The 26784-nt window shown below is 42.4% G+C and overlaps 2 protein-coding genes across 2 annotated transcripts in view; both read right to left on the reverse strand.

Annotated features, from left to right (window-relative positions):
• Nucleotides 1-855, reverse strand: part of syt7a (synaptotagmin VIIa) — a gene marked incomplete at its 5' end in the record, with an annotated part of 89989 nt that extends 89134 nt beyond the window's left edge. The window contains one exon of the mRNA XM_084059886.1: nt 822-855. Coding sequence (XP_083916012.1) covers nt 822-855 — 34 coding nt within the window. The remainder of the gene's footprint in view (nt 1-821) is intronic.
• A 3367-nt stretch (nt 856-4222) lies between these two features.
• On the reverse strand, nt 4223-26251 carry slc25a22a (solute carrier family 25 member 22a). Its single transcript, XM_084060307.1, has 11 exons — nt 26117-26251; nt 18942-19150; nt 18253-18372; nt 16875-16930; nt 16268-16358; nt 15094-15148; nt 13823-13883; nt 13416-13560; nt 12449-12603; nt 11856-11931; nt 4223-8751 (listed from the first exon to the last, which is right to left on the reverse strand). Exons 2-11 carry the CDS (start codon nt 18959-18961, stop codon nt 8598-8600), a joined length of 933 nt encoding a protein of 310 aa, XP_083916433.1. The 5' UTR covers nt 18962-19150; nt 26117-26251; the 3' UTR covers nt 4223-8597.
• Nucleotides 26252-26784: the final 533 nt, after the last annotated feature.

Below are 26784 nucleotides of genomic sequence, written 5' to 3' on the forward strand. Positions count from 1 at the left end.
TGAACAAAAATGGCCCCTCCCACTCTGCCTTTTGCTCTTTTCCTAGTCCTCATTACAGCAGCAGGTGTGTGTTATTCCCCTAGAAGCTGAGGTTTTAGTTTAGTAAATACTGTAACCCACAGAGCCATTAACATGATGTATGGCGACATTAAGGCGAAACTGGTCGTTTTTTGCTTGTACACTAAATAGAAGAAAAGACACGAAAAAGACGAGGAAGGGGGGATATATCGCTTCAAAAACACACGTGGAAGAGATCATACTCTAATTATGCCTCTTTCCTCTGATCTTTCTCGTCTCACATTGGTGTGCAGACTGCCCATGTAGCGTAATATCTGGTATATTCGATCATATTTGGCCGAAAAATAATAAGGGGCATGCATGCTAATTATTTTTCGGGCAAATATTATCGAACTGGTTATCATTGTGGAGGCTGTGACCTTGTGTTGTGTTGCCCCCAAAGAAGTGAATATTTCCAAGCGTCAAAGCGTGTAGGAAGCAGAGCCATGTACGACAAAGTGGTTCCTCAAATTGTCGCACGAGGAAATGTCAAACAAATGCATTAAAATATGTAACCTATGGCTCATGACAGGAGACAGAACACTGATATAGTGCATATTACGACAACCTATACTTTCACCATGTACATTGTATTAAAAAGCACACACGGGGAGTGTCTGACAATAAATGAACCATAAATATACAAGTTGATATTAACCTCGAACAGAAACAATGGGGGGAAGGGGGGGGGGGGGATTAACGCTTTAAAAACTGTTAAGGATGCGCTTCGCAAAGAGTATAATAATTGTTGACAGGGGTCTTACCTTTGCTATTGTCCTCTTCCCTGTTCAGATACATGGCTATTAATTCACTCCGAGGCAAAATGATGGCGTTGTGTCAGTTATCTGCTATAATATTACTCCACTTCTAGTGTGAACAACTCTCCACTGATAGGTCTGTAGAGGAACTGTTTATTGTCTTGTTGCTCAGCCTATCCTCTCCTCCGAGCACAGGATAGGTACCAGGCTACCAGTCTGAGACTCACTCACTCACTATTTCTCTCTCTTTCTCTCTCTGTGTGTGTGTATGTCTCTCCCCCTTCCCTCCCGCCCTCTCCCCCTTCCCTCCCGCCCTCTCTCTCTCTCCCTCTCTCTCTCTCTCTCTCTCTCTCTCTCTCTCTCTTTCTCTCTTTCTCTCTCTCTCTCTCTCTCTCTCTCTCTCTCTCTTTGTGTGTGTGTGTGTGTGTGTGTGTGTGTGTGTGTGTGTGTGTGTGTGTGTGTGTGCGTGTGTGCGTGTGTGTGTGTGTGTGTGTCTCTTTCTGTCTTTCTCTCTCTCTCTGTCTCCCTCTCTCTCTCTCTCTCTCTCTCTCTGTGTGTGTGTGTGTGTGTGTGTGTGTGTGTGTGTGTGTGTGTGTGTGTGTGTGTCTCTCTCTCTCTCTCTCTCTCTCTCTCTCTCTCTCTCTCTCTCTCTCTCTCTCTCTCTCTCTCTCCTCCTCTCTCTCTTCCCCTCTCTCTCCCTCCCTCTCTCTCTTTCTCTCTCTCTCTCTCTCTCTCTCTCTCTCTCTCTCTCTCTCTCTCTCTCTCTCTCTCTCTCTCTGTGACTGTCTCTCTCTCTCATTCATTCTCTCTCTCCATACACACAGTGATGCTCAGAGGACAAACCAACAGATAGGAAAGTGACTTTCTGAACAGCAGCGGACAAGCCTCGACAGCCCAGATGTGGCGAATGCTTTTCTTTGCCACAGCATTGTTTAATATTTTTGAATATGTAGGCCTACATTGAATAGTCTCTGTCTTCAAATATTAATATGCAATCATTTTGATCTGAATGATTCATTTGATGGACCAGCTCGCAGAATACCGGGACATAGCCTACCATACACAAAACTGCTTTTAAAATTAGCCTCCGCATCAGAGACAATTCACTGGACAGGTGTGTGTGTGTGTGTGTGGGGGGGGAATAATGCATAATTTCGCTCTACTAAATGAAAACTGAGAGGGGTTAATATTGGAGTTCAGAGGTGCAAGGTAGCAGAATGTTCTTAAACTTTGCAAAGCCATGATGTGCAGTAAGCCACAGATACCCATGGGTGAATGGTTGTACAGGTGCTCTGTCTACAACTATTGACCCCTGTGGACCCCAATGCATTATGTCTGCCTGCTCTTAAATGAGAGGACTGAGTTCGAAGCAGAGTTCGAAGCAGATAAGGATTCAGTATTCGATTGGTCTAGCAATCTCAGAAGTAGTCTATGACCTTGAGTTAGTCCTGTGAGAAAGGTGCCAATTTAATAAAAAACATTTTACAAATTAGTTTCTATCTTGTGCAGGGGATAAATCCATAATGTCAAATGAATTTCTTATTACAAGAAGCTTCTACACTAAGGAGTGGGAACATAAAATAAATGGAATAGCTGCTGCAACTAATAATGACTCTGATAGTTCTAAAATACATCCTGCATGCTCTGCGGTACCGCTGTTTCACTGAACCAGGATGGTTGAACCGTGAGTGTCTCAGACTTTAACCTTCACAAGGAAATCATTATGGGTCTTAGAGCAGTGACCCCTGACCTGACATCTGTACCACATATCCCTGCAGTCGATCAGCCATTCTCTTCCATATAGTCTGGTGCACTGACTCAGTACCTGCATAACCCAACACCACACACCGAGCCAGCAAGACAATAATTAATTAAATAATTTGCTTCCCAGATTACAGTTCAATAAGCGCTCCATGGCTAAATGCAAATGTTCCGTGCATTTGCAGTAGGCTAATAGACTGTGTCAACACGGCAGTTTGACAACATATTACCAATACAACGGGAAGGTCATTTGCTCAAAGCACCCATCAGTAATTTTCATTTGGTGATATATTTTGTATTGTTCAACACCTCATGCTTTTTGTTCACATTTGAATTCTCTGTAGACCAATCTCGGCTGTGTGTGGAGTCCTTTTCTCCAGACCCCCCCATACTCCCTGCATCATGGTGCCTGTCACAGATGCATCTGTCTCAGCTGGTATCTATAAATATCCTCATTTTCTCCCACTTCACATACCTGACTCCCATTGATTTAGTGACCTATATACTACACACGACCAGCCTCTCCTCTCTCGTCCCTCGGTCCCACCTCCCCCAAGTCCTTCCATCAATGGTCCCTCTCTCCAACCTCTCCATTTCCATTCTGGCTCCACTTAGTCAGACGACCATGCCTCCATCCTCTCTTCTCCCCCCCTCTCCTCTCTCTGGCTAGAAAGCATGGGAGGGCTAATAATAGTTCAGGGTGGAGGCTTAAGACACGACAAATAAAAGGCATAAGAATACAGACTAGAGCTCATCTCTATATTTCAAAGTCTTGCCATGATGGTAAACTAATCTCTGGTGTGTAGATAAACAGTGGAGTAGATGGTCTGATGGAAGGAGTCCCTCATGGCAGAAAATCCAATATGAAATCTGACTCTGAAATATGATCTGGCTGGTTGCTCCTGCAAAAGTGGCAGACACAGAGAATTCTTTTGATGTGTGTGTATGTGCATGCAGGGGCGTATGAGGCTGGTATGATGTAATTTTCTCTTTAAGAATTCAAGCTCTTGGCAAAGTAGCACCCTAGGAACAAATGGTGTAAACAGTGATGCTGAATACATAGCTGACAGCAAACATGAGCTGAATAATGAATGTGTTTCTCAGGATAGCAGTAGTCCTATTGACAGTATCAGGAACATTTTGGCTTGTCAACAGCCAGACATTGTGCAAGGCACTAGACATTTCTGTGATTTCCTGCAAGCGATAAACAATAGAATTGCAGCAGAGCACAGTGTTTTGACTTGAAGCGATGAGGCATTCTACAAAAATACTGAGGACGAGATGGGAGGACAGAAAAAAAAGGTGCATGTGATATGTTGTCACCAGCATCAAGCCACCAAAGTTAACACCTGTGATAATATGCTACCCCCTCCCCACTCCCATGACAGTGAGGGGGTGTGGTTGTCTCGTGACACAACAGAGACATCTGGTGGTCATCAAAGGCACTGAACCAACACAACCTGGCTACATCAGCTGTGTGGTTCTGAGAAGGCACGCTGTCAACATCAAAACATTCACCCATTGTCTGCTTTCTGTGGCACTACTAGTGGCAGATACAAGATGACATCTGATGTCTGGCAGATACAGCTACACAGAAATAGAACACACTGATAGAAAAAAAAGGACTCCAAACAAGTTAAGGACAGTCATTTTTATTGAACAGCAAAACTGTGACAGGAAATACATTATGCGTGTTTTCTCATATTTTTTCATCACATTGTAAACAATGACCAGGGTGATTATAATTGTGTCGCTCTCCACACATTATTTGTAACACCCTCTATGTCAGAGTGACATACCTTGTGAACCAGTGGGATGTGGGGCCCTTTAGTTTTTAAAGTGCTATATGCACATGTTCCTCTTGGAGGAAGAGAACAGAGGCCCCGGGAGAGAAGATCTGTAGGGGCCCCCAAGGTCCCAAAGAGAGCTGCATACCTTGCAGATACATTGTGTCATACAGTTGACAAGATGTGTTCATGTGTTCAGTGCTAATTCTTTAATTTTTTCTATTTTACTTATTGCATATAGATTAAGCTGGTTTGTATTTTTTTGTGGATGTCGCTGTGTTACAGACCCTTTTTTTGCCTAAAGCATCTAATATATCTTCACTATAATTATAATATATTTATATATATCTCATTATATATATCTACTGTAAGTTACATTCTCAGACTTGACTTCTTTAGAATATGTAGGCGATAGATACAGTATAGTGACTATTTCTAACTGTAAGGGCATGAGAAAGTGAACACATGTCGGCGGGGATCCCGCTATCTGTGTTCTGCAGGGCCATCTTCATAGGCACGAATAAAAATACAATACCAAAACAAAAACTTTCAAAGTCACTTTCAATGGAGTGAACCACCAAAAAACATATCAGTCTAAGTCTAAGTACATTAGCATTAGACCGACCCATTAGCTGATTTGTGTGTTGCCTTGTGCCTAATAATCCTTTGTGCTTGCACTTTGATTGTACAATATACACTCTAAGTCATAGTCTACAACATTATTTGGTGTTTACAGTCTTCTTCTTGCCTCCACTAACACTCCCTGTTATACATGTTAAGCCTGAGTTACTTAGTTGCGTGCAGATGTCGCACACTGAAAATATCAGATCTACAAGCTCAAAGCGCGTCTCGCTGTAAGCTTGTAGATCTGCTATGTTTTGGTGAGCAACTAAGTATAAATACAGCTTCAGGGAGAGGCAGATGGCAGAAGAGTGTGACAGACAGGGAAGGAGGTGACAGAGAGAAAGAGTGAGAAACAGAGGTGAGAGAGAGAGAGAGAGAGAGAGAGAGAGAGAGAGAGAGAGAGAGAGAGAGAGAGAGAGAGAGACAGACACAGACAGACAGACAGACAGACAGAGAAAACACCTTAGTGTCACACTGACTAATTACATACAGAATCAACTACATCACTAAACAGTCAGAAACACACACACTCACATACATGACCAAATGCACTCAGTGCAAATTCACAGCTAAGCAAAACAAAATGACTTGTACAACATCATTATTGAACTGAAAATGGAAAAGAAAAATCATAACAATTTCAACAGTATAATAGGCATTGTGATCACAACAACAGCATATGAGATGAGCTTGCTAGCAAATTGGAATGTTGAGGATTTTAAAATAATAACAACATCAAACAATAGTAAAATCATAAAGCTAAGATCACACAAGAAGGCAGGTCTTTGAAATGTGTTTCTGTGGGTCTGCTGCCCTGGAGGTTGAAGGTGCCAGGACATGTCCGTTTACCCCTTTCTGATCTCTGATTTGTCAGTTTTATGGCTTATGCTTAACTTTTCACAACGCGTTTGTGGTGCGACGAAGATTTGTAGATTGGCTATTTTCCGGCAAGCGACACCATAATACAACAAAGTATACATTTTGCTTTTAGTTGTTACTGTAAGTGTAAGACATCTTTGATATTCACGATCAAATCAATACTGACTGGGTCACCATTGTCAGCAATGTCAAAATAATACTGATGCTCCAACTCCAATCTGCTGTTAACAGGTCCACATTATGGCTCACCCAGGGTTAAGCCCATATTTCTCTGTCCACAAATGGAATGGTTTCATTTGTATAATTTCCAAAAATAAAGAAATAAATGGACAAAAGGAAGATTGTTCACACTGCCATAATGATAGGATGTCTACTCATAACGACATTACTGTATAAGGGCTTATTTATACTGTATTGCTCGGCAGTGTCGCTCAACGAACATTTTCAACTGAAAAACAGGTTGTGCGCCGAAATATAAATAGGCTTAATGCCCTTTTTGTCCTTGGCTGAGAAGGCAGGGGGGAGACAGGACAAGAGGCAGTTCCATCAGAACCTGGGAGCCACGGCAACCACCAAACCATCATCCAAGAGCAGAGCATCCACATTATTGTTCTCCTTTCACATACAGTACAGTACAAGAACCCCAAAACCTCACTGCTTGACTGCAATGAAGTTAAAATGATATCTTTGTTGCATTACGATAACCGATAACACACGCTCCTTCATTTGATAAATCCACGACATTATACAAATCACAACAAATTGATTAAAAGGGCAGATGGAGGTAGGTGTGCAAATAAGCCATCACTTACAAAACAAATAAAACCTACAACATAAACTTCATATCATCTGCATATGTACAATATAGTAAGATGGACACTTTTGACACAGAAAAAACATCACGTACAAATATATATATATATATATATAGCGCTATACTGCCTATTGAAAGGAATATTGATAAATAGAGCTCACTCCCACAAATGTGATAACACACTGAAGAGTTGCATTGCATATCTACAGTGCAACAGTACAATAGAAGAGCTGCTAAGACTGTGGGGAGAGCTAAGAAGGAATGTGATTGGATAACACACATCAAAGTCACCTTGATCTCCGGGCGAGATAAACCATTGGTAGGGCTCCTGTGATGTAACGCATGCACGGGATACTCCATAAAAGCTTTTTTTCTCCCAGGAGCTTAAAGCAAACAAAGAACATCTGAAGCAAACAAGCTGAAATGTTTGGTAAAAATCAAAGTAAGTCCATCCCCAACAATTTAGCACAATGTCGAAAATGTTATCTGAGCACATTTGCTCTTGGGGTACTGCTGCTGAAAACATGCTGGGCTAAATGTAAAATTAAAAATTTAAACCGATTTTTTAAAACCGTTTAAAGTAAACATACATAATCAGGACCAAGGAGGGTAGAACTAATCTGGCCATAACCTTAATTGTTCCACAACGGGTATCTAATTTCTCTAAATAACAACCAAATAGCAATACATCTTCTTTCCATACAATTTAGTGTCATGGTTTTTCTAGATATCCAAAATGTGCCTATCCCTTAAAAAATATTTAAGCAGCTGCTCTGATGTCTATCACACGTGTAAAAGGCAAACTGTCACTGGCTATGGCCCTGTATTGAGCAGACTCTATATAATTCAATAGTGTGGGACAGAGCTATCCTTGAGGGAAGCAAATTGACACAGTTAACCACTTTCATCCCTATTTTGGGCATGTCATTGTAGGAGAAAATGTGAAATGTTCTAAAATTTCCCAAAATGGAAATAGCAGACCTACAAGCTCACGACCCGTTACGTTGCGACACATTGTGAACTTGTAGATCGTCTATTTTTGTGCAACATTGTCATATGGCGAAGTATAAAATAGGGCTAAAGTGGTTAACCCATTGTGATATCACAGAAAACCAAGTCTACTACAGTATAGGGCCAAAGCCGTCAAAGTCAGCTTGGAGCTATGCTGATGAACAACAGGGTTCATTACAGCTGCTTATAGGCAGGGATCCCAGGCTTCTCAGGAAAGAACACAAGTAATGTGCTGGCATTACACTCACACATTCCCTGGCTCTTTATCTGAGACAGGAAAGGCATACATGTTTTTTTTTCTTCTCTAATTCATGATCTGCTAAGTGGTTAAGAAATAAGGTCTGGGGCGATTCATTAAAAAGCATGCTTGGTGAATAGCCTAGCTGATCTAAGATTCTTGAGATAGATATGTGCAGTAATTTAAGCTAATCATTGTTATAAATGTTACACAGATCATATTCATTGTCAACTTTATAAAAAGAAAATAGGTACAATAGAGCTCGCTGAATTGCAGCAACCCAGGGCAGTTAGATCTATGTTGCACTTCAACAATCATGCCCGACAATGCAAGAAAATGTTGAAGTAATAAAGCAATATCCTTTGAAAACAAGATAATTGTGGCTTCAATTCCAGAAGACTACCTGTGCTTGCTCACTGGAATTTTTGTGCACCACCATAGGCAGCTTGGCAAAATGAAGACTCCCTCTAAAACTGTGCTAAAATCATTCAACATTCAACATAACTTAAAAATGTAAAATGATAATGCTCGGTCATGACCCAATTGCGATGAAAACCTTGTTTCACAATGAGATGAGTCCTAACGCACTCAGTGTATTGTGTGATGGGAGGGAAAGGCTGAGAGGAGGGGTCGTGAGGGGAGAGGGTGGACTTGGGGGGGGGGGCTTCTTAGCGGTCCTTTTTGGGCAAGAAGCTGAGGATGTATTCCCCCACACCCAGGAAGTACACCACCTGGGCGATGCCGAAGAGAGGTGCTATGACCAGGGCTCTGCAGTACGCCCCCTTCAGGAAGGCTGACGGACCCTCGTTGCGCATGATCTTACTACAGGAAGACAAGAGTTCAGTGAAGAAACGGATTAACAGTCAAGTATTTGTGACGTGTCAGTTATGTTAAATACTTTAGGGTGGGTGGGATGTACACACTCGCTTGGGTCTTATTGCAGCTTCAGATCCTTGGGCAGGTCCCTGTTAGCTGCTCTGAAGGCTTAAGAATAAAGCTATTTAAAGCTAGGGTAATGGCGTCTGGTTGACGCAGTAAAGTTCCTGCCCACCACCGTGGAGACTGGGGTTCAGTGCATCCGGCTTGGCCAGACACTTGTGCACAGACGATATTGGCTGTGTACAGCACTAAAAAATAGCACATGATCAAAAATAGAAAAGTGCGCTCCTCTGAGCACAGATCTCCACCAGGCCGCGTTGCCTACCCAGGGCTGAGACAGTCATGGGATGCAGTCGTCAGGACACAAGGACACTGCAGGGGGGAATCGAGTTTTTACTCCAGTAGGTGCAACTTCTTGCATTCATGGCACCCCTTTGGGACAGACCAGAGCCATAAAGAGAGTTCTGACACTAGCGTCGACTCCCATTGTAAGAATGGAATGCGGAAGTGCTCTGTCTGGGCTATAGTCCCAAACATTGGAACTATCTCAATGAGATAGTTCCAATGTTTGGGACTATAGCCCATAGGAGTCCGCTTTGCGGCGAGATCAAAGTGTGTCGTTACTCTCTTTTCTACACTCTGGGACAGACGAAGGCCCCTCAACAGGTGATTCCAATTTGGGGATGATTGGATGTTGCATTCATGATATGGTATTATTTTGGAAGAAATAGGCCCCGGCCACAATTGTATTAATTTAATTACAGGTAAAGAGTATGGAGTATGAAAACAGTGTATGACTGTCATTGTCACATGAGAGATGCGAGCATTTGGGCCTAATTTCGTGAAGAAAAATCATGTGACAACAGAGACATAAGCATTTGTGGGTAGAAGTGAAATCGCCGTTTAGAGGCCATCAATCTGTGATAAATATTTTGGGCTGATCAGACACTGTGTTCATGATTTGGGGCAATTTTGCAAATTAGGTCCCGCCCGCAACATTTGGAAGGCAATCGTAACCAATAGGAATGGTTAAGTCTGAATGATACATCTTCAACACATGACTCCAGAAAGAATGTGTACCAATTTGTGTGAGTTTTGAACAGAATCTGTAGTGGCAAAAGGTTTTGAAGAATGGTGTAAAATCTTGTCAGGCAGAAATAGCCATGGCTTATATGGGAAATTGCGTCACACGGACAGGGGGAAAACATAACCCTGGCCATTCCAGCCTGGTGGAAGATAACAACTAGAAAAGTGTGGTCAGTAGAGTGTAAACCTCCACCAGGATGCATGCCCTAATAATAACAAAAATGCGATGTATGCAGACAGTAAGATTTCTACCTACAACCATGACAAAGTAGTACAGCATTTGATTACCAGTTGTAAATCGACAAGTCTTCCTCCATAACACCTCCATAACATCGCCCAAAACCTGTATTGTCAATTCCAGCATAATGGTTCAACAGCTCTACATGCTGTTAACCTAATACATACCGTATTAGGTTTTATTAGTTTTGGTGCAATCTTTGCAGAGCATTGGCACTGTAAACTCTGTAAAAGGGGCTAAAGACTGAATTAAGACAGCTCAGACTGAGTTGCATGTGCGCAGACATTAAGGGATTTGTTGTATGTTGTCATGTTTATAAATGTATATTTTGGTGTTAATTTAACGCTGGCTTGTACCGGTGAACTTGCATAATTATCTTCCATTGGTTAGTTCCAATACCTAGTTCCAGTACATCCCATGAGACAGAAGGACATGAACATTGTAAATGCCTAGCCTGGGGGGATGCTTATCCTATAGCCTGAAGGGAACATTGCTCCGTGATTATATATTTTTAGCGGTGCCAACCGCTCTACACTTGACTTTGTCCGTATATCCGTCCGTATCAGCACGGGATGATGAGCACGGGATTTTACACAGCTATAACTCCAGTTTGCAGCATGCCACCAAGTCCAAATATGATATGTGGACTTAGACCACCAATAGGGACGAGCATGAATGGCTGAAGTTATCACAGCGGGGTCCAGGGACCCCCCGCGTATGTTCTGTACGTCCGCCCGTTTAGGGCACGGGATTTAAAACAGCTATAACTCCAGGTTGAAGCCTGCCACCAAGTCCTAATTTGGTATGTGGAATTACACCACCAATAGGGACGAGCATGAATTTCTGAAGTTATCACAGCGGGGTCCAGGGACCCCCCGCGTATGTTCTGTCCGTCCGCCCGTTTAGGGCACAGGATTTAAAACAGCTATAACTCCAGTTTGCAGCATGCCACCAAGTCCACATTTGGTATGTGGACTTAGACCACCAATAGGGACCAGCATGAATTGCTGAAGCCCCGCCCCCTCTGTCTTCGCATTGGCTGGCCTTTAAACAGCCATAACTCACGTTCGCAGCATGCTACGGAGTACAAATTTTGTGCATGGACTAAAACCACCAATAGGGACAAACTTTAATTACTTAAGCCCCGCCCCCTCTGTCTGCCCATTGGCTGGGCTTTAAACAGCCATTATTCCAGTTTGCAGCATGCTACCAAGTACAAATTTGGTAAGTGGACTCAGACCACCAATAGGGACGAACTGAAATGAGTTACGCCCCGCCCCAAAGGCACCGCTTCCTTCACACAGGGTGTGATTTTTTTATAATAACAGAAAAATATTCAAGAATTGGCCTGCTGTCAGAATGCACAAGAATTATGACAGTGATCGTCCTAGTAGTATGCGAGATTATCTGTCACGCGCGCACGCACGCACGCACGCACGCACACTTACAGCCGCACGCACACTTACAGCCGCACGCACACTTACAGCCGCACACACACTCACAGCCGCGCACACACACTCACAGCCGCGCACACACACACACACACACACACACACACACACACACACACACACACACACACACACACACACACACACACACACACACACACACACACACACACACACACACACAGGGCCTAATGCACGATCTCCTGGTGGAGATAATTAGAAAGGACATCATTATGATTCTATCATCAGTAAGGAGGACATAATGAGGTTACCTGATGCAGTCTGCCACTCCATTATATGTCTCTTCTGCGCTCCCTCGGTTCAGGGTCTGCAGTCTAGTCTTTATCACTGTAACACAAAGTGATTCAGGTTAACACATAGGCGTCAGCTATCACAGTCTGCCTGATGCCTTGGAAACCAGGTCCAGTGCAGTGTTGCCATGTCCGCCTATCATAAAAGACTTTGGGCTTGCTTTCGCTTGTAAATATTGGTGGTTGTGTTTTTTTGGGCTTGTTTCTAAAGTGTAGTTGCTTATTTTGGGCTTGCTTCCTAATAAAGTTTGAAGCAGTGGTTCTTTCAAATATTTTCATGTCAAGGACCCCCAAATGAATATGTAATTATCCACATATCCCCATGTGAAAACATTTTGTGCCAGGGACCCCGTACCAGATTTGTGTTGTTAAAATGTTTAAAAGAAAAAACAACATTTTCACTTTTTCCGTTGTGAGCTTGTAGATCGGCTATTTTCAAATAGCCAATGTATGTAGGTTTAAAGTGCTCTAATTGCTGCTTTTGGGCTTGTTTTCGTAGACCTGGTTGCTTATTTCTCTAGCAAAATCTGGCAAAACTGTGTCTGATGTCTCACCGTCGACAGGGTTGACAGCGACGGCGGCCGCGCTCCCGGCAGCACATCCGGCTATAAATGACACGTAAAAAGGCGCGGGTCCTTCCGCACCTCGTTTACCCAGGTGATTCAGATTGGCAAAGAGGGGAAAGTAGATCATGGAAAAAGGAACGTCCCTGCGGAAGGAAGCGGATAAAGCAAAGATGATTGTAAAACCACCTCTAAAGTGGACACACCATCGTCGCTTCCAGTTGAATTAAAAACACGGCAATTTATAATTATTATCATCACAAATCAGACACGCTTCAAATCGTCTGTTCCGTGGCTCTCTGCGTCATTAACAACTACCAAAACACTACTACCATCATCAATCACTTGTCAACAGTGCTGCTAACTAGCTTAATGAGTGAAGTTTTCTTTTATTTTTCTAATGTATTTTTATCATATTTTTCAATGACGTATGTCGCAGGGACTTACCCCCAATCCAACCCTTAATGCTTAGTGCCAAGCAAGGAGGCATTGGGTACCACGCCTCCCATTCTCAGGGTGGACACATGGACATTGAGCTGGTTTAATTTACAGTAGGTAGGTATTGCTCATTAGTCGAAGCGTGTTCCAAAATGACATGATTGTTGCAGTGGTGCTGAACTGTGTGTTCACAATTTGTGCTGGGCAGGCACGCACTGTAGTGTAATTATTTTTCTTGTTTGACCATTTTAACTTAGCCTGATAAACCATCCAGGTCACTGAATTTTTATTCAGCAGACCGGTCTGCTGAATGAAAATGAAATGTGAATTCCGTGACAGGGAGGCTAATTTTAACTAATTTTAAATTAGCACCTCAAGTGTGATCTATGATTAATGTACATTCTTGGCAATTTCTCTTAATCTGAATGGCAGCATGTTCACAGAATCTTCACAGAATATAAAGAGAACGTTGCACACTGACTTGTTGCACTGAATATGACATAATATATTTATGATGTACCTGAGTATCGTGGCTCCCAAGCCTTTATATAAGCCAGCAATGCCCTTTTCCCTCAGCAGCTCTCGTGTCAGCTGCATGGCTGTGGGTGATTTGGTCTCCACGGTGCCCGCCACCACTGTCTCGGGCATCAGCTTTCTCTGAGCCGCTGAGGAACATGGGGAGAACAATATTACTAGCAGTACAACCCCAGTGGAAAAAAACAGAGACAGATAGTTAATCTACACAAAGTGAGAGGCATTGTTTGATGGATAAATGTATTAAGAGGTGGGTAAAATTAGACTGCCTGAATTCAGACTGGGCACAGAGCTATTGTAATCACTGACATGACCACATGAGGTCACCATTTCTCCATTGTAATTGTTAGTGGAACTCATTGTTTTGAGTTCCACTAACCGTTGGTCTCTTACCAATTCGCCCAGCATCTTGGAGCTGAATTTTCAACATCTCCATAGGAGTTGTGACAATAACCTGTGAGAGGAAACAATGAACTTGTTCATTAGATTTATTTATTTAGCATACAAATGTAATTTGACCAACACATCATAAGCATAAGAGAGTTGAAGATTAGTTAACGGCTCTGAAGGTTTGTGCGTAAGGCTGAAGCAGTGTCCAGTGTGAATCCACTGACGCCCATTAACTTAAATGTACACGCTTGTTTTCCTCTGTAATCCAACACACTGGTAACAAGTTAACTGGATTAACAGTGAGATACCCACATTCTTAGGATAATCTTAATCTGAGGCCTGCTACACTTAATCTAATCACATTCTCTGTGCCTGAAGCCTTTGGACACATTGGCAACAAGCATTCTACAATGAATCACTCATGCCACATGGCCATGCGCTATCGAGTCTTATCTGATCGATTGAGTCTAACTGTCAATCTACATGCCTGCTAATAGTATAATAGTATTAACAGTTGAAAATCTATGTGTAATTTTTTCAGGAGTGCATAATAATTAAGTCACATCAAAAAACGTCCAAAACCGTTACTTTAGGAAATGGAAAAAAAAACCTGTGTTCCAATGGATCCAATGTAGTTATCATTTAAGTTATTACAAGCTCTTGTTAATAATTTTCATTGGTGAAATATGTATAAAACCCACAGACAGCCTTAACCACTTTCAACCTGACATACTTATTTTGGGCATGTCATTGGAGGTCAACATTTTCCCAAAAAATTAAGAGAAAATTGCAGCTCTACAAGCTCACATCGTGTCACATAGCAAAACGTTGTGAGCTTGTAGATCTGCGATTTTCACTGCTTTTGTGTGACACTGTCATACAATAAAATAGGGCATTCATTTATGAAAGATATGGGCAACCCAATAGACGAGTCGTTAGGGTACATACAGATGGATTCTAATGCTTGACAGAGAGTGCAGGGTTCAACTCCCGGTCCGACGAGCCATTTGCTGCAGACCACCCCCCTACTCTCTCTCCCACCCTTCCTGTTTCTCTCTACACTGACCTATCGAAATAAAGCAGAAATGCTAAAAAATAATAATTAAAAAAAAATGTATTAAATAAAATATGGAGCTACAAGGTTTCTTTCCGACAGCAATGATATGCATTACGTGTGCATGTGTGTGTTTGTGCACATTGCATCTGAGTCTTGGTGTTTGGCAGTGCTAAGGGCAGCAAAGCCAGGTAGAGAAAAGAAGGATGACTCAACTCACCTGGCACGTACCCGCCCCGCACCCAGCCAGCATCTCCTTGACCAATGTGAGCTTCCTGTGAAAGACAGAGAAGGGAAAGGAGGGGCAAGGTCAGTGGGTGCTGTGAAACACAGACTGCTTCACGGATCCTCCTGCAGGCGATACGACAATTAGGCTTTTATCTCGTGTTTCAGCACCCGTCAGGCAGAGGGGTGGATTAATAATTCACAAGGGAAGTGCTGGGGCGAAACAAGTCAATCATTCATCAAACCCCATCATTGTTTGTCACCATAGAGATACGGATGCTGTGAAACATTCAGCTTTACCCATATAGAAGCGTGCATGTCATTTCCACTGGGCTGAGCTCAAAACCCTGTGTACTCAAAACCCTGTGTACTGGACAGAGGATGGAGTGCTCGTTTTGGATCACATGATAACCTATTTCGTCCACCGCTGCTTGTTAACCCGGGCGGTGTGTGCATGTCGACGAGCAAGGCCTTTGGCTACTCAATGCTGGCACTGCCTCACCTGGCGACTTGCTCAGGCGTGTCTCACGAGCCTCAAGGCCTCGCTGTCGGAAAGCCTCAGCCTTGTTATAAAAAGTCACGCATTTGTTGTAGAACAAGACGTTGTGTGGACCAAAACGAGCACTCCCGAGGGGTTTTGAGCTCAACCCGGTGGAAATGACAATCATGCCATGCACACAGGGGAGGGTGCAGAACAGGACAGTGGCTGCTCTGCCTTCAGCAACGGCATAACGTTTATTGACATTTGACATGTGATACTGATGTGTGCTAATTTTTCGTTGAGAGCATTGATTTGGGATAGGCTAACCGCCTAATAACAAGGCTAATAATATGGTATGCTGGCAGCCTAGTAGTGGTAGGAATAAGTCAAAACTGGGCTGTAATTCACACAGATAATGTGTCAGGTTACATGTTGATAATCACTCAGTGGCACTGTGCACAGTAAAATCTTTGGTGAAATTGTTGGTGTTAATTTATCCACACTCTGGGAGTGTGCAAAAGTACAAATATACATTTATACACCCTTAGCACTGAATTAACAGGATTTTACTCTGTGTGCGTGTGTGTGCGTGTGTGTGCGTGCGTGCGTGCATGTGTGTGGGTGTGGGCGTGTGCGTGTGCGTGTGCGTGTGTGTGTGTGCCAACATGTGAATCTTTCCGTGTCTTACCCATCCTTCGTGAGGTGTTGCCTGAAGAAGTCATTTGCAGCCAACTTGATGGCTTTCTCTGGAGTGACCAGTGTGAGATTCACCGCCGCTCCTGGAGTGAGGGACAGACAGGGAGGGGAGGCATGTTACAAAGAGAGGGAGAGCGAGATGTACAGTAGAGTGAGACAGAAAGGAGGCAAGCAAGAGAGAAAAGAACCACATGGAGGAAGAGAAAGATACATAGAAGGTTAGAATGTAATTAGAGATGGAGAGAGAGAGACAGGCAGAGAGAGAGAGTATGAGGACATAGCAGTCTAGACACTCCCATACGCCAGTCAGAGGGCTCTGTCCTAGATATCTGTGTGTGTGTGTGTGTGTGTGTGTGTGTGTGTGTGTGTGTGTGTGTGTGTGTGTGTGTGTGTGTGTGTGTGTGTGTGTGTGTGTGTGTGTGTGTGTTTGCTTCACTCAATGTTTAGCTGTGGTCAGCAGCGGGGCTCTCTCAGTGAGCTCACCATCTTATATTTGCCTTTAGTAGGTACTTGATGACTTAGGATAGTCAGTGTGATTTCTTCCTATGTGGAAATACAAACGCATACTGTATGCCAGCGTTGTCCTGGTGAAGCCCTACCTCGGTACATCCCGAAGTATCCCTCCGAACGGATGGTCTTGATAAGGCAGTCGGACCTGTGATGCAGACACAGCAAACATTACAATGTGTTGCGAAATTACACAATTCTAGTCTGTTCATTCAAAGTGGTCTGTGTTTACACATAAATCGTATGATAAGTCAGGCGACAAGTAGCTACGTCAGGTCTGTAGTCCAGTAATGAGACGATTCCTCTTAAGAGTTAGACCCTGCTCATAATGGGCACATTATGAGCATCACAAAGCTCTTTTTACTATATTTTTGTGTAGTTTTGCGACCAAGTAAAGACCTACGTAGGATTCATGAAAGTGTGTGTAAAGCCTTGATTTGTGCGGATCACAGTTCTATCAGATGATGAATTCCACCTGTTTGTAAATCAAATGTGCATTCATGTATGCATCACTTGCACTGTTCCATGCCCCATTTAACACTGACAAACAAATGCAACCAGAATATCCAACCTGAAACCAACTGCACCTACAGTATGGTAAGAACTCAAAAGTACAAATTTAAGAAAAGAACAGATCAACGCTTCACATTGCAACGCCTTGACAGCTTGTAGATCTGGTTTATTTGGCAAGCGTCCCTCGCGTAATGGACCAGCTGCAGCTGAATGTGAATAAAGTATTGCTCTTATGTGTAAATGAGAAGAAGAAAGCCTACAAAGTTTGAAGTCACAGGCTAATAAATAGGCAAATAAAGCATGGCAGGATATTATATAAGCCTATTATACTGAACAACTTAACCTTTGCTGAGGTAAAGAAGAGGAAAAACAACAACAATGATGCTAGAATCCAGGACACACTGTAATGACGCTAGATTATGGATCAGGGAGCTTTAATTATTGATTACTGGCGGGGAATTCGTCCTTTGGATTATCGTATTTGCTGTTGGAATGGAGTGGACACAGCTAGATTTCATCCAAACTGCATTTCCATCAGATGGTTAGATAACTATGTTCAGCTCTAAATGCGTCAACGGAAAAATGTATAGAAATCGGTTTGAATTTGCCTGATGTCTTTAAGCCCAGTAGCCTATGCATCCTTACTTCAAAAACAAGCAGTACCTTTTTATTCAATTTTATATGTTTTGAGAAATGTTGGGCACATAAACACTGTTGCAATTGATTTTGCAAGAAGAATAAGGCATTCTAACAACAGCCACGCAAGGAATTCTGCCACATACGAGTGCCTCACAACAGACGTGAGTTGTGTGTATTTTACAGAAATTTCACATACAAGAATAATGATGAATCAGACCATGCTAATGGAAACTGTCGTACAGTATCTACCCTTAATCTGTGCATACTTCTTCGGCTTCGTGAATTAGGCCCAAAGCGTAAAAGTACACTTATACGTACATGCTAGTGTAAAGGCCATTTGTTTGGTTTTGCAACCGGGTTTTGGCCAGGTCAATGGGAAACACACAGGTCACTCCAACCAGGCCAGCGATCCCCCCATTGATCAATTTGGCAGGAAGACTGTGAGGAGGGCATGAATGGAGAGAAAGAAAGAAATCATTATTTTTGCCCCAGCACAATATTCCTACTTTCCTGTTTAAGATTATCATCTAGGTATTTCTGCTTCATGAGAGAGCACAGTTGTGGAGAGAGACAAGAGAGACACAAGGACATTCGACACCAGTAATTTAGACTTGCGGATGCAAGTGGATCTTGCCACTAGTACATCCTATAGTTACATAGTTCAAATTCTAACTCAATGGTTTTCAATGTTTTTGTGTTTTCACTGCACACCAATGGGCAAGTCAAAATATCAAGGCACAACTGTATTCATAAATAGCCGATCTACACAACGTGTTGCGTCGCAACGTGTTGTGAGCTTGCAGATCAAAATAGGGACGACAGGTTAAGGTGGTAAAAATAAATAAATTAGGGTATAATTGTGCCTACTGGGAAACGAATGCGCACAATATACTGATATCAAATTTAAAATAATGCATAACATTTTTTGTATAATTGTATCGCAATAACAATGTTTGGTTGTCACCAAATCCTAAAGGCACACCAGTGGAACCACTGTTATAACTCACCTGATCTGCTTGTCAGCCATTTATCTTAGGCCTCTGCCAATGGTCAATGTATCAATCAGTCCGTCGGTTGTTTGGTCCGTCAATCAGCTGCTGCCCCACTCTTTAGGTGTTAGTTACACTGTTGAATGTGGCTCTCTGTGTATGATGGAATAATGCGGTCTGATGGTCTTGTCCTCTCCCTGAACCGATAGCCAGGTAAGAATGGATTTCTGTAAAGTGATACGAGAGAGAGAGACGGGTGACATTAGAAGAAGCCCTTACAAAGAAGCCATTCACAGAAATGTCTCAGCTTCTCACGTGGACTTCAGCTTTCAAAATCAGGCCAGAGCACCAGCACATGCATACAGAATTACGCTTCATGAGATCATGCCTTACAGTATCACAATATGTATATCATATCATAAGAGTATCAATACAAGTTTAGCGATAACTACTGCACAGCTAACTCACATTTCACTAACTCTTTGTCCCTCACTCACTTTATTCATTCTTTGTGGTCTAATGGGAGTGCCAGGTTTGAAATGGAGACAGGGGTGAGGTGAAGGGGAACTTCCCCAACGTTTGTGGACGCATTATGTGGACACATTATGGAGTGACCGGCTGACACAGCTATCCCAAAATATAGCTATTGCGATCACGGTAGCAGGATTACAATTTAACATTTTATTACCACCCAAATGTCTGTGCTGGCTGCACTTTCTGTGTGTGTCCTTTTATAGTTAAGGCCAACGTTATCTATTGTCAATCAAGATCTGAACAGGTGGAATTGCATGTGTGTATAATGCTCATTTTGAACCAGCAGAGAAAATAAATAAATAAAATCATATGCAGCTGCTATATGCATCCCTATTTGGTACACCTTGGATTTAAAAGGGCCTTTAGCTTCTCATTTCCTCCATCACTCTCCCACCCCTTCCATCCACCAATCACAATCGCCCTCTGCACGGGAGCCCGCCTCCTCCTCCCCCTCCTCCCCTCTCTCCCTCTCTCTCTTCCTCCTCAGTCACGACTCTCGTTCTGTTCCTGTTCTTTGCTGACTCTCTCTCTGCGGCAAGCGCACGCACACTCACACAGGGAGAACACATCTCGGAGAACTATGACCCACTTCCTAAATAAACCCCAATTCTGTTTCTCCGGGGAATGCTCACATGGATGTGTACTGATTAGATAACTACGGTGTCATAGTGAGTGCAGCTGTGCTCCAGCGTGTTTGGTGTTTGGTCTGGATGCAGGGTGGGTCGGGGGGTGGTGACTGGTGAGCAGAGTAGAGGGGGTTAGAGAAGGTCACTGCTTTCCTCTGTTCACTATAAGAGGCTGGCTGGGTATCCTCTTCAAACACAGCCCCCATCCAGATTCCATTTAGCCCTCCTTGGAGCTCTTATCCCGCTGTCCATCCCTCTTAGCCAGCATATCTCCATTTTCACGTTCACGCTCTCTCTCATAACAGTATGACCTTGACAAATGGCAGGCTATCTTTTTGCTTTGTTAAGTTTGTTTCCTGTTTTCCTGCCTCTCACTTCCTCCAGAAACATGCAAAACATGCAAATTTCCCCATGGTCAGCAGTGGCACTCTGTTTTCACAGATTATTTGCTTTAAGGTACTACTTGCAACACTACAGTACAGCAGAGGAGAGGAGGAATCAATGTAATGCTTGTGATTGAACCAGTGATGAATCAGCCATCAAGAGTGAAAGGGGTTAAAGTGTCATGTCGGCTTCTTCTTACTCAAGCCCCAAGGCTTAACTGGGCCACTTGAGCCCGTCTGTGGTATGTTTGAGTACATCTACTGCAGCTGTAGCAACCATGCGTGTGTCTCTGCCTGTGTTGTCTGGTCAGGACAATCTGAGTCTATCTGGAAACAACTGCCTACAGTGAGGAGCGAGTACAGTGACAGAGACATCACTCATCTTGCGGATCTGCCTGAAATTGCTTCTTTTTTCTTTTTCAAATTACAACGAGCAAGGAAACTAGACTGGAATTTGCATTTCACCCATCCCATAACTGGATCACTGCTGAACACTGTCTGTAATATTTTCAAAGCGAAATAATTCCTAGCATATTTCCTACTCACCCAAAACCAGAAAGGAAACTCTTATACTGGGCCCAATTATAAACACACCAAAGGCGGCTTCAAAATGCATAGCTTCAAAACTCTCTCTCTCTCTCTCTCTCACGCTCACGCACACACACACACACACACACACACGGGTGATATTTTGAGTTTGTACCTCTAATGCAGATAAGCACGGATGAGTAAACAATAGCCATAGTGAATGAACAACTTGTCTCCACTGCAGAACCTTGAACTCAAGATACAGCATAACCCAGTCTATCACTCCACACATGCACACTGATACACATTCAAACTTAAAAGTGGCTGATAACCAGTTGAATTGTTGCCAGAGGGTCTACAAAACAACAAGGACAGATAACAGTATGTGCCTGAGCCCGACCCTTGTTCATCATTACACCCAGAACAGTAAGGTGATGAACACAGTGACAATGTTCTGCCCCACCCGTTCTGTATGGAATTCTGTAGATGGGGCAGTACAGCCTCTAGGGGCCACTAGCAGGACTTTTAGACTAGTGGGGATTTTAGTGTTGTTTTTTTAAGAGTGGCCTACTACACAGTTAGGCTTCCCACAAAAATATTCTCAAGTCTACAAGTCTACTTTTCTTTCTCTCTTTTTTTTTTTTATAGCTGCAACCAAGCAGCCAGTAGAAGACTGGCCTGTTGGTCCAAAACCTTCAAGTGGTGTCAGAAATGGATATCTCCTGATTGTCTGAGGGGGCATGCAACACATAATGTTTACATAGATCTTAATGTATTAAAATATATATTGTAAATTTACCAAATTTGTGAAAGTAATAGTGTATGTACATCATAACTCACACTATGTCTAGGCAAACCTACTGTATAGCAAGTTGAGGTTAATCACAAATTACATGCTTGTTTCTCAGTATTATTATTATTTTTTATGTTTTTTTATTTAGAGTAGCCAATCATTTTTACCCCCTTTTCAGTGTTGTCACTGCTGTTGCACCCTACTGGCTCACCTGCCAGTGAGGAGCCCCCACCAGGAGGACGTAGAGCTTTTGTCCTACTCCTCCCGCCCAACACTCCCCGCTGACAGGTGCCGCCCCCAGCCCGTAGGAGTATACGTGCAATGACCAATATCACCCTCCCCGTCCGTTTCATTCCTGTTTAATTCCAAAAGTTCATATGCCACACCCTCAGATATCCTCGCTCTACTCTTTGAACTGGGATGGTTTGTAATGATTACTGCTGATCTCGAGATAACAAACACCTGGGTAGTCTTCACACCTTTTGGAATATTGGACAATGTCCAAGGTTTAATGGTACATGAGTTAGTATTTTACATATGTACCCTCTTCTGGTACTGCCCACAATAATGTAGCTATAGCAAAAAGCTAGCTTTTTACATAGGAACAGTGTAAATTGTGGTTTTACATCACTTCTAATGTGTGAAAAATGTACATCTTCAATTATCTGTTAATGTTCATGATTATCCTTTCGGATATTTTAGCTTCCATTACCACTTACCTTTTTTTGTCATATATTATTATAGTATGTCAGGCTACTGCTGATTTTTTTACGGGAAAAATCGTAGAATTGTATTTAAGCACTGACGTATACATACAGGTAGACTTAAACAGTATCACCAAACACCATATAAATGTGTTTATTTTCTAATTATGCTCAAAACATTCAGATCCTCCTGGATAACATTACACAAATGATTATCTTAACAAGGTATAATTTGTGTCAATTAGCCTATATTTTGAAAACAGTGAAAAGGGAGTAACCAAAACTGTTGTCAAACAACTTATCTTACATAAATCTTACATCGTTGTAGTAGTGTTAGGGTCCTGTTAATATGTGCACACAGCACACATTTTTTGTGACTTTGCTAAGGGTTACAATTATACCACAATAAAAGTATGGTTTGAGTTTGATTAGGTACAGCGGAATGATTTCAAAGAATGAGCTCCATCAGTGTTGATCAAGATTTTATCTAATTTACCACAGGTGTAGCCAGTTCAGTAAGCATAAACACAGGCACAGACCTCGTCGCAGTGTGTAGCTAGTCCTCTCTCAGTCTTCTGTCTAATAAAGAGACAACTACAGTATATTTTAATCTCTCCGAAAACACCAATCACATATTGGAGGCTTAAGTGCAAGCACAGTTGTTATCCACTGATGCTGTCATACTGATGTGAGGCCAGACATGGTTAGTTTGCTCATCCATGACCTGGTCTGACCCATGTATGTGTGACAGCCGCAGAGAAAATTAACAAAGATTTAAAAAGCCTTGACCTGTTTGGAAATCCGGGGTATTTGTTATGCAAAAACAGGGCATTCAAATGATATCCTTCTCATGCAATGACTCGAGGCAAACATTGCCAATGTAATTGTCCATAAAGGTCCACATTCTAGTCACAAAAGTTTGACAAACTGTGCTGGCAGAGATGGAGTGGTTTGTGACAGGATGCTATGGTAGTCAGCAGCTCACGTGACTGTGACTGTGATGTGGCTTCTTGACAATGCAGCTAACAAATAAGAAGCACATGGTTCCTCCCTCATGAGGTGCCTTGCATGAGGTGAAAGCAGACTGTACAAAGCACACACACTGCTTCAATTAGTTACAATTTACACTACATGTCGAAGAACTAGGAGTAGGATTGAGAGGACTGTCTTTTCAACGTTGTCGCTTGACGAAGAGATCAGATATTTTAGTTATTTTTTAAATATATATCTTAAAAAGATTTTTTTTTTGCAGATATGGCAACTGTAAAATAATATCATGTATGAGAGTATTCCAGATGTTCCGTTGTGCCCTACATTACATAAACGTTTGGTTTTAAGCTCCCAATCCACGACATTAAGTGTATCCCCTCCGTTTCTCTTGTCAAACAACAAGGGTAAAGGCAGCTATGACTCACATTTTGTTGGTTTGAAACCAACAATTCCAAACAAGGGGTGGATTTGTGGAGTCACAGATACATCTCATAACCTCTTCCCACAACCATAGGGATTATAAAATGGAATCTCTCTTACTGTCTATTATAGCCCAGACACAGGCATGCCTGTATTACTGCTTTTTTGAGTTAGGCTTATGTTGCAGCCATTAGGGTTACAGTTATGCAGTTACACATAGTCTGCCCCAGGCCTGCAGCATAATGAGTTACGACAAGGCATTTTCATAAGAAATACTAAGTCCAGCTTTTCTGTGCATAGATGATGTAGCAGTAATAGCTCCATCAGTAACTAGAGCCGGTGGTACATTTACTGGCCAAGGTACTACACACACACACACACACACACACACACACGCACACACGCACACACGCACACACGCCTTCCCCCTTGAATCTGCCCTATATATCCATGTCTCCTTAGCTTTCTTGTCTCAATAAAACATGGGGAACAGACTGCGTTTCTTTCTTTCATCAAAGAGATCACAGCCCCCAAAGCATTCCATACTGAACAAGTCACTCCGAGGGCCAAAATGTCCGGATTATTCCAAATTTCAACCAGATGAACATCAGCCCTCTAAAACCTTAACTACAATTCGCCATACAGTGGTGTTGCACGCCTAAAATAGCTGATCTACATGCTTGATTGTGAGCTTGGAGATTGGCTATATTTAAATAAATTAGGCATAAACAGCTTGATATGTCCATACATTAATAAGCCATTGCTCACGTGGGATAATTATAGGCCAGTAGTACATGCACACAACTATGTATTAAACGGATAATAACTCTTCAAATGCACCAAATCCAACATACATCCATTCCATTTAGAATTGGAAGCAGAGGATGCATTGCCACCCCCTGATTAATTATGTATGGCTGAGCTTGGCCTGGTAAGCATAAACGTCACGTTATGCTTACTTATTCAAGTGCACGTTTAAAACGTGTATACTTGAACACTGATGCCTACAACTGAGTAAACTTTTTAGCTCAAGACCCAAAAGACAAATTAGATCATGTTTGCCTGGGACCCAAACTATACTAGTGAAAATAGCAGATCTACAAGCTCACAACGAGTCAGCTTGTAGATCGGATATTTTCACTACTTCATTAAACATTTGTTTTCTAATTCGTGGAATTTCTTAGATATTTCTTCATGAAATTACTTTGAAAAATCATTGAATTTGTTGTTAATTCATGAAAATGTCTGTTTCTTTGGGAATGTTTTTTGAAAATGTTTTGAAATAATAATTAAAAACAAAGTGTAGGACTCAAAAAAATAAGGGACCCATAAAAATGTGTCCACGGCCCACAAATTGGTCCCGACCCAGTGTTTGGGAACCAGTGTGTGTGGTGTGTGGGTCCCAGCTCTTCGTAGTAACAATTATAGCGCCCCGTGGTGCCTCATTTTATTCCGCCGTACGCCGGTGTCGCTTGCCCAAAAAGAACTGATTGATGGGAGACTACAGAGACGTGGCTGCCGGATGAATGGACGCCCTCGTAACCAAACACCCGCCTTAAATTTCTACGTTGTAGAAGATGAAACGGGTCCCGCAGTTAACCCGAAATAACCCCAAAACATTAAACAGTTAAAACAAGTTAACATTTCCATCCACAGATTCCACACCAAAACCCTGCAAACTGACATGATCCGTGCCGTCACACCTGAGTCAGCAGCCATCGTTATTGTACTAAAGTCTATTGTACTAAAGTCTAACGGAACGAGGTAAAACAGCCACAATTAATGATTAACCCAACCTTCACTAATCATCTCTGAGGTATAACTTATTATAACACCGTCATAAAACGTGCCATATTCTTATGATCCTCGCCGCATCTCATCTCATAAGATAACGGACACTATTACCTAGATGCTATCCATAGTATAAATCGAGTCCTTGCCACATAACGGAAATGATATGATCCTCGCACCCGGAGCCCACAAATAAGAACATAATACAATTTCAAATAAACCCCTTTCAGTGCATTTTAACGGTTACTGTCAAAACATATATACGAATTCCACAAATCCACGTTATTTCAGGGATATAGCCTAATAAGGAGGCAAGGGTCAGAGGATGGATACCTTTCCTTACAGCAGCAGAAGCCGTTATTCTAATAAACCGGAATCAGAATGAAGCTTTACGTTATCATCTTTTGAACCGTTGTGTACATACCGTATGGCACCGTGTCCTTGATCCCTATGTGGAATGATGTACGTAAATAATTAAAATACAGTTTTTTCTCACTCTATGCTTTTCACTGACAGCCAGTTGCTAACCTACCTACCGGTGTTACTAGCATTTGTAGAGACTATAGAGGGTGGGAGGAGGGAGAGTAGCACCATAGGGAGGGGGAGTAGCCCCGTAGCCTTGTAGTGATGGACAGTGTTGCCAGATTTTGCGAGAGAAATAAGAAACCAGGTCTATGAAAACAAGCCCAAGAGAGCACTTTAAACCTATATAGTACTGTATACATGGCCTATCTACAAACTCACAACGCGTCACATCCAACCAACAATATTTACAAGCAACTTTACAGGAAAAGAAGCCCAAGGTCGCTTATAATAAGCGGACATGGCAACACTGGATGGAGCTATATCCCATAGCGGAGCGGGACTATCTCTTTGTGATTGGGCAGTTGGTCGGCTGCCAAACCAATGACACAAGGATTCACACACCATACAGTACAAACTACTGTAATCTGCTGTGTGGGAGCTAAACACAATTTCAGGCTTAAATCGCAATCGTGTGCTACAGATGATGGATATGAATATATGACGTTGGTAGAATACATTTACCATAGCAACCTGGTTGCTATGGTAAATTGGTTGCTGCAACCAATT

Source organism: Gymnoscopelus microlampas (assembly GCF_963454915.1).
Source record: "Gymnoscopelus microlampas genome assembly, chromosome: 6".
Classification (NCBI taxonomy): Eukaryota; Metazoa; Chordata; class Actinopteri; order Myctophiformes; family Myctophidae; genus Gymnoscopelus; species Gymnoscopelus microlampas.

Bases quoted from the DNA above. Each gene is read 5' to 3' on its own strand.
- slc25a22a (XM_084060307.1), bottom strand. From the start codon at position 18,961: ATGGCTGACAAGCAGATCAG. The intron at 16,931-18,252 runs GTACGTATAAGT...TCTGCATCACAG, and splicing joins AATGGCCTTTACACTAGCAT to GTCCGACTGCCTTATCAAGA. The intron at 16,359-16,874 runs GTAGGGCTTCAC...CCCTCACTCCAG, and splicing joins ATACTTCGGGATGTACCGAG to GAGCGGCGGTGAATCTCACA.